Raw genomic sequence first — 8,483 nt, forward strand, 5'->3', positions numbered from 1 at the left:
AAGTTTAGAGACAACTTCTTTTCTTTCCCACTCCCTAGTCTACAACACAAAGTGTAATCCAGGTTCTCTTCCCCAAAGTTCCGGCGCGGAAGCCGGGGGAACTTCTCCCCCTCTGTTTGCGCTCTAGGACGCAGGATTCGCTACCGAGAAACGTCAGCAGCGACCCCACTTCCCCTGGACTCCCCTCCCATGCGCTCCGGTCTTCTACCCTGCTGCTGCTGCTGCTGCTGCTGCTGCTGCAGCTGCTGCCGTTTGGCAGAGAAGAGGGAAAAAGTTAAGAAAGCAGGGAGGCTGTGTGTGTGTGTGTGTGTGTGTGTGTGTGTGTGTGTGTGTGTGTGAGAGAGAGAGAGAGAGAGAGAGAGAGAGAGAGAGAGAGAGAGAGAGAGAGAGAGAGAGAGAGAGAGAGAGAGAGATACAGCACTGGGGGAGGGGAGGCAGGGGCCCTGATTCTGGGAGGGTTGGTTGAGAATTCGGTCTTCTGGGACGTGGTATAATGAGGGAAGCCTCCTGCCCTGTCACCGCTGGAAGTCACGGATCGGGGCTAAGCGTTGGAAAGGCACTAGGGCCCGGCCTTCAGCACTGACTCGACAGGCGCCCCAAAGGCGACTTCGCGTCTCCCCGCCAAGGCTTTGAGCTGCACAGGGAGGTGGGGAATAAGGGAGGGGGAAAGGGGGAGAGGAGGGCCCTTGGGGAAACACGATAGGCATCTTTTCTTTTGAAAAGCGCCGGGGGGCTGGCAAAGAGCTCACCTAAAGTGTGGGCGCACACGCTGATCCGGCTGTGGGCGCTGGACTTTCTCCTCAGCCTGTACAAGCAACTGTCCCCCACAATCTGCACTCCGTTGCTAGCAATGACCCGTGAAAACCTACCTTTCTCTGAGCTTTCCCTGAGCTCCAAGCCTCCCGCCGCGTTCCCCTCCTTTCACCACTCCGCGCTCCTGCAGCTGCGCCTCACGTCCTTTCTCTAGCCCCAGGCGAGAGAGCCAGCAACTGAGCGCAAAGTGAAAAGGTCTGCGCATCTACCCATGCCCGGAATGCCCCAAGTCCCGAGTGCCTTACCTTGCCGGGTGAGCAACGGTTGCCTGCTGAGAAGCCCGCTTGGTCGCTGGGGCTGCAGTGCAGCGGCTGTCTCTTTACTCGGCCCCCTCCTCCCGCCCCTTGCTCCAACTGCCCCCCCCAACACACACACACACACACACACACACACACACACACACACACGCACGCACACACACACACACGTACACACTCCCTCTTTGCCCTAGAGTAACTGTGTGCACACGCGCGCACGAGAGTGTGCGCGGGGCCAAGAGTGCGGGGCGCGCAGGCGGGCTGCTCCAGTTAGAGTCCCGGCATCCCGCACTAATATTTATATTACAAAAATCTAAACAAGCCGCCAGATAGGCTGCCCAGACGATTCCAATGTAGCAGAAAAGGGGCATGGAAAGAACTGCCCGTTTTCGCGGATTTTTTTCTTTATTAAAGAATCTCAGAGAACATGTTTACACTGGACTGTATAAACATCCTGCCAAGTTTCCCCCAATCTTAGAAATTAGACCTTTGATTTTTAAGCGGGGAAACGCCAAGGCTCGGGGCCGGGAACCGAGCGAACTGTGCGCTCCAGGCGGGCCTGGGCCAGGGTTCGTTGCTTCCCTCGGCTTTGAGGACAAACGGTGGAGTTGCTGCGGCCCGCTGCCCGCTTAGTGGGAACCTCAGAGTTCACAGCAGTCCCGAGCCAACTGCGCGGCCGCAGACAAAGCGACTAGCCGCGCTTTCGTTTTCCCCAGGAACGCGGCTAGCCTGGATTCAGGGAACCCCAGGACTCTGGGGCTTCTGAAAATTCAGGCGAACAAGGCATTTGGCAGTCACTCGGAAAAGAGTCCCTCCGAGCGATCCTATTAAGGGGGTCTCCCTGAGGTAGGGATGAAGGGTTGGGAGTGAGGGACCTCTACCAAAGAGGAAGGAGTGAAAAATAAATGGCCTGGACTTCACGGAGGTGGCTGCGATTCCCGGGGTGTGGAGCCGGGGAGAAAGCTTGGGCTTGGAAAGTCTAGTGATGGCTCGGCGTTTCCCGCTGGCCTGAACAGTTCAGGAAGGTGGGGGTGGGGGGACGTGGGGACGCGAGCTTGCAAGAGAACCGCCTGGTATTTGTTCGTCCATTAACAATCGTTCGAAAGGCTGGTAGATAGAGGTGGGGGGTGGGATCTGGATGAGAGCCACCGTTCGGTGGGGAGAGGGAAGGGGAGTGTGAAGGTCCCTTTAAGTGCCCACCAGAGGAAGGATGGGGGGTGGGTCGGGGGGAGGGAAGGAGCGAAGACGGGGGAGGTCGGGGCGGGGGAACTCCTCTAGCTCCTTACGTCTGACTGACTGTCAGGAGCCGACAGATGCAGCTGACAACAGATAAAGTTAAAGGCGATCTCTAGGCTGAGGGGGAGCAGAGCCCAGGGCCGCTGTTATGACAAGCGACTTCTTTGGGCAGCAGTGGCTTGGGCAGGAGCATTAGGCTCTGTGGGGGCTGCCGGGGTCCTCCGAGGCTGTTTGAAACTGTAGCAGCACAGCCCGCTCTCCCTCTAATTCCCCCTTCTCTGGACTCCCCAAATCAGAGAGGGGAGGGGGGGTTCCTTGCTGTCCCCCGGGCTTCTGTAAGGAGCCTGTCCCTCTGGCTCGGCTCTCAGCTGGTTCCTGCTCTTCTGGGAGGGCCAGAGCGGAGAGGGAAGAGGAGGGGGTGGGGAGGAGAGAGAGAGAGAGAGAGAGAGAGAGAGAGAGAGAGAGAGAGAGAGAGAGAGAGAGAGAGAGAGAGAGAGAGAGAGAGAGAGAGAGAGAGAGAGAGAGATCCAACCCCCTAGCCGGCTGCAGCAGCAGTAGACCTAAGGAGCTTCTCCCAAGCAGGGGGGAGGGCCGCCGGGCCCGGGAAAGGGGGGTTGGGGGGAGGGGAGGGGTGTGCAACCGAGTGCTCTGGAAAAGTTGCAGCAGATGACGGCAGAGGTGAAGCAGGCTCCCTTCTCTCAGCCCCCTCCTCTTCCTCCCTCCTCCTCCTCCGCGGCTCAGAGCAGCGGCGGCAGCGGCGGCGGCGGCAGCAGCCACCCAATGTCCTCAGTCGCAGAGAAGGCGCAGCAACACGGCGGCCACGGCAGCGGCAGCGGCGGCGGCGGCGGCGGCTCAGCCATGGACCCCGCCTCGTCCACCACCTCCAAGGCCAAGAAGACGAACGCGGGGATCCGGCGGCCGGAGAAGCCGCCCTACTCCTACATCGCGCTCATCGTCATGGCCATCCAAAGCTCGCCCACCAAGCGACTGACGCTCAGCGAGATCTACCAATTTCTACAGAGCCGCTTTCCCTTCTTCCGAGGCTCCTACCAGGGCTGGAAGAACTCGGTGCGCCACAACCTCTCGCTCAACGAGTGCTTCATCAAGCTGCCCAAGGGGCTGGGCCGCCCGGGCAAGGGCCACTACTGGACCATCGATCCGGCCAGCGAGTTCATGTTCGAAGAGGGCTCCTTTCGCCGGCGGCCCCGCGGCTTCCGAAGGAAGTGCCAAGCGCTCAAGCCCATGTACAGCATGATGAACGGGCTAGGTTTCAACCCCCTCTCCGACACCTACAGTTTCCAGGGCTCAGCCGGGGCCATCTCCTGCCCGCCCAACAGCCTGGCCTTAGAGGGAGGCATCGGCATGATGAACGGCCACTTGCCGGGCAACGTGGATGGCCTGGGCCTGCCAGGCCACTCGGTGCCCCACCTGCCCGCCAACGGCGGCCACTCCTACATGGGCAGCTGCGCCGGTTCGGCGGGCGCCGAGTACCCGCACCCCGAGGGCTCTGTGTCCGCTTCCCCACTGCTAGCCAGCGGCGGGGTCATGGAGCCGCACTCGGTGTACTCGGGCTCCGCCTCCGCTTGGCCGCCTTCGGCTTCAGCGGCGGCGCTCAACAGCGGTGCCTCCTACATCAAGCAGCAGCCCCTGTCCCCCTGCAACCCCGCTGCCAATCCCCTGTCGTCCAGCCTCCCCACTCACTCCCTGGAACAGCCTTATCTGCACCAAAACAGCCACAACCCTGCCGAACTACAAGGTGAGTGCAGCAGAGTGGGCATGGAAGTCGGGAGTGGGAAGTGTTGTGGGGAGGGGAGGAAAGTGGCAACTGTGGAACTAGGGCTCGGGCTGCTCAGAGTCTGTGCAGAGACACACACCTCCCCAGGTTTGTCCTCTCTATGTTTGGAATAGCATAAATCAAATGTGTAGTGTGTGTGTGTGTGTGTATGTGTGTGTCTGTGTGTGTGTGTGTCCATGACCTTGCCTGTACATAACACTAATCTACTAAAAAGAGAAAGCTGGGTTGTTTATCTATGGGTAAGTGGAAAAGATGCTGGTAATTTGTAGGCACTCCGTGCCATTCAAATGGCATTCCTTCAAACACACGTGTTCATTCAGATTCCAATAGGCCCACTTCCCGACCCCTTCTCTTTCCAAAACTTGGAACTTGGCGGCAACCTCTGATTCTCAGTTTGAGCCCAGGAAAGGAGTTCTGCAGGGCCTTCCTCAGGCCCCTCTAGACCCCTGCCTCTTTGCTGGCCAAAGTTCTGGGGTCCTACCAATGTTTAAAAAGCCCACTGTTAATTGCTTGAGGTTTTGATCCCATGAGCTTTTTAGATTTTCTAAAGAAAGAAACTTGAAGACTAAGTCAGCAGCCCAAGGCCTCTCTGTTCTTCAGGCCCAGTTCCTCCTGAATGACTTGAACAGCCTGGGGAAACTTATTCCGCCTTTCCAGGAGTTGAGCCCTGGGTCTGAGGGGAGGAGGTAGGCCAGGAGGGGTCAAGAGCTTTTGGGGGGAAGTTGGAGTGGCCTCAGAGTGTTTGTGGATGTAGGGCTAGACTGCTCTATACCACAGCTCAGGAGGGTATCCGTTTTCTTTATTGATGTTAGGGTAAAGCACAGGCAGGCCTCAAATGGGGAAGAACCTGGAGAGATGAGGTCCCACAGCTGGTTTCTTAAGCTCCAGGTTTCAACACCAAGTGCACCCTCCACAGGGAGACTCCCACCCGAACCTAAGGAAGAAAGATTTAAAAATATCTCCCCTTCTCCCTAACTCCCAGCTCATTGCCAATCCTCTCCCTTCTCAGGCCTTGTTTTGGAAACTGTCTGGACTTAGCCAGAGGCCTGTCACTTAGGGCTTCCTCAAAACCAGGATGCTTTACTCCTGAGGCTAAGGCCTGGCCTGATTAGCAGTACTGAGGGAGTATGGGGGCTTCCAACCAGAGTCAGTTCCTTTTGCAGTATATTGGGGGAAGGGAGCAGGAACAGCTGTCCTTCCAAAGTAGGGCTTCTGAGCTGAGCTACACAACAAAATTCTGAACATATTCAGACTGTGTAAACAGCTCTAAGATCCTCAATCCTCTGTCCTTCCTGAACATTTCAACTTCTGCCGGGTAACTTTGCCTGAAACATTTCTGCCTCATCTCACTTCTTGTCCTTACCTCCTCCCAAATTCCCTCGTTCTGGGAACTGCTCGATGGATCAGTCCATAATGCAAAGGTCAGTTCAGGGTTTGTTAACTGCTGTCCCGGGGAAAGGGGAGCAGGTCGTCCCATTTGGGATGTTGGGTTCTCTAGGAAGCCATGGCTCAACAGAGCAGTGGTGTATTCTAAAATATTTCCGTAGCCTGGGACCTCAGACCAAGCAGAGGTGTCACCTGGGGATCTGACCACTTCCCTTTGCCAGACGGGTCCATGATCTCTGAACCCTGCCTAGATACATTCTTTTACCCCCTACCACATACACACACATAGTTTCCCCAATCTCCAAGAACCTCAGAGGAATCTCAGAGCAGCCAGAAGCATTGGAGGGACTAGATTAGCGGCTCCAAGACTCAATACGTCCTGCAGACCCCGCGCCGCCAGGTTAACTCCAGCACGGCGCCCCGGGAGAGTGGGGATTAGCAGGGCCGGGTGCAGCCAATTCGTTTATCCCGGAGAGACCTGGGGGGAAAAAAGTAATAGGTTTCTCTTTGTCTTCCAGTGCTGACATTAAAAAGGTAGCGTGGGCTACTTTGCCTGTCCACATATGCCGCCTTCTCATCTCTGTTCGGTGTGTGTGTGTATGTGTGTGTGTGTTAAGGGGAGAAAGACGGGGTATTTGCCTACAAATTACTCTTTTAAGACACAGACCTTCCAACCTAAACATGTATCTTTTTTATTTCCTTCCCTCTCTCTATTCCCTTCCCAGGAATCCCCCGGTATCACTCTCAGTCGCCAAGCATGTGTGACCGAAAGGAGTTCGTCTTTTCTTTCAATGCTATGGCCTCCTCCTCGATGCATTCAGCAAGTAGCGGGTCTTATTATCACCAACAAGTGACCTACCAGGACATCAAGCCCTGTGTTATGTGATAACTGGGAGGACAGGCCTGCGGCGACACAAAAGGCACCCCTTTCCCTACCACAGGGTGAAGGGAACCTCTAAAAACTGAAGAAAAAAAAGAAACTGATTAATTTTTGAGGTATAAGCCATCAGCAGGAGACGAAGAGTTTGGCCTTTGGGACCAACTGGGAGAGAAAATCAGAAGAGAATGCACCAGGTCCGTGGTGAAAGCAGTTTCTAGCTCCTGCTCTTCATCCCACCTCCGCCCCGAGGCTCCAATTTCCATTTCTAGTGTAGACTAGGACCTAGTCTGACTGTCAGTATTTGAGAATCGATGATCCGATTCTTTTGGAGCGAACCATCTCCCTCGAATCCGGATGGCAAGGTGCTGAGTTTGGGAAAACCCCAAAATGCGTGAGGAAAAATCTGCTCTTTTTTTTTTACACCTCTCTCTTCCTCCAGGGACGCGAATTTGGGCTAGGAAGGACGGCGGGTTGGTGAGGGTGGGGATAAGTGAAACCCAGTGATTATCAAAGACTCTGATTTTGTCGGTTTGAATATTTATCTTTGTGTCGTTGTTGTAGTTGAAAGAATGTTTTATAAAGAGTGTCTTCCCCCAACACCCTATTATGCTAGGTCAAGAAATTGCCCTGTCTTCGCCCCTTAGCCCGGATTCTCTTCACATGAACCCCGAGTGGAACTTATAGACAAACTCTATTTTCCGAAACCACTCTCTGCTTAAAAAAAAAATTAAATTAAATTAAACTTAAACCCCAAATTACTGCGAGCCAAAGAAGTGAGTCCGTAGCCCGTGTTAGACTTCCCCTCTGTTTTGCTCCCCCCAACAGTCGGTGTGACCTTTTCCGCATCATCCGTGGGACTCTTTGTTTGTTTTCCACTCTCGCAAAACGACTCCTTTCGAATCTCTACTGTAAACTTTCTGGTCCAAGACTGAGCATTGGGCTCTGGAGGCTGAAAATCAGCGGCTGGCTAGGATTTAAGAGAAAAGCTACTAATTCCAAAGTGGATTCAGGATCGCCGGGACGCAGAAAGATTAAGGCACTTTTTAAAAAAAATAGCAAGGCTCATCCTGTTATTTATTCTACTTTGTTTTTTTTCTAATAATCGAAACACCACGTCGGCTCCGTGGATCAGTATTAAATGGTGTGTACCTCGTTGGCAATATTTGCCGTGTAGATTTTTTTTTAGCTATCCATTGTAAATTTGAAACAAAGTCGCATCTGTGTAAAGACAAATTTCCATATGTTTTATATAAATATATATATAATGAAGGACTATTTCCCCCTTTTTTGTATGTTGGCTGCGCCGGGCAGCATTTGTGACACCTATTTTAAGCTTTTCTCTGCACTGTATAAAATGGTAACTAATGACGCGTCCCTTTGTGTACTTTTTCCAAAAAAAAAAAAAACCCAAAAATAGAACAAAAATAAAAACATGTATAGCATTTGTACATGGTCTTCACACTTGTATGAACCATAAATAAAACACCACGAGTATTTTACCAGCAGTGGGACTTCAGAGTATCGTGCAAACTCCTTCAGGGAGAAAGGAGCCGCCCTAGACTTTTTGTTTCCAGTGATTCCAGATCCTTTCAACAATCCTTCCATTGTCCCATTCACTTACCATCTTTGGGAAGTCTTGCCTAAAGCTAACAGTTATTATAGATCTAGTCTCTAAAAATCCCTTCCAGCTTTCAAATTTTGGGATTCTTTTCCTGGTATCTGCTCTTCTCTAAATTGTATCCCCTACTTTAATGAAATAACTTAAAATTCGAAGAAAAACCAGAGAATTTCTTTCTCCCATTCCCAAAGTGGAAATGGAATCTTTACTTCTCCCCTTCCCATTAGGAATTTCTATATTGATTCAGCATTGGAAACCTTTAAGCACTACCATAAATGTGAATTTATTATGGTTGTTTAAAAAGAAAGATATTTTCAGATTTGTATACTTTTCCACCTATGCTCAAAAGGAATTTCTTTGTTGAAAAGAGAATTCCCATTGACCCCTAGAAATTAAAGTAGTACTTCCTGTATCCCTCTTTTCGGTTTCCCCAAACTGGAAGTATCTAAAATCAGATCTGGATCATAGGCCTCTGGAAAAAAAAGGGGATGAAAGGGC

At 52.6% G+C, this 8,483-nt stretch overlaps 1 protein-coding gene and 1 long non-coding RNA gene across 4 annotated transcripts in view; one reads left to right on the forward strand and one right to left on the reverse strand.

Moving 5' to 3' along the window:
• The window catches only part of LOC140521328 (uncharacterized), a 114,705-nt gene extending 113,541 nt beyond the window's left edge, over positions 1–1,164 (reverse strand). For all 3 annotated transcript variants that reach the window (XR_011972886.1, XR_011972883.1, XR_011972885.1), the window contains exon 1: positions 1,059–1,164. This is a non-coding gene — a long non-coding RNA (uncharacterized lncRNA). The remainder of the gene's footprint in view (positions 1–1,058) is intronic.
• Positions 1,165–2,922: 1,758 nt separating this feature from the next.
• FOXF1 (forkhead box F1) lies at positions 2,923–7,815 on the forward strand. The gene is made up of 2 exons (XM_072636251.1): positions 2,923–4,062; positions 6,213–7,815. Exons 1-2 carry the CDS (start codon positions 2,973–2,975, stop codon positions 6,371–6,373), a joined length of 1,251 nt encoding a protein of 416 aa, XP_072492352.1. The 5' UTR covers positions 2,923–2,972; the 3' UTR covers positions 6,374–7,815.
• Positions 7,816–8,483: the final 668 nt, after the last annotated feature.

The sequence above is a fragment of the Notamacropus eugenii genome, chromosome 1 (assembly GCF_028372415.1).
Source record: "Notamacropus eugenii isolate mMacEug1 chromosome 1, mMacEug1.pri_v2, whole genome shotgun sequence".
NCBI lineage: Eukaryota > Metazoa > Chordata > Mammalia > Diprotodontia > Macropodidae > Notamacropus > Notamacropus eugenii.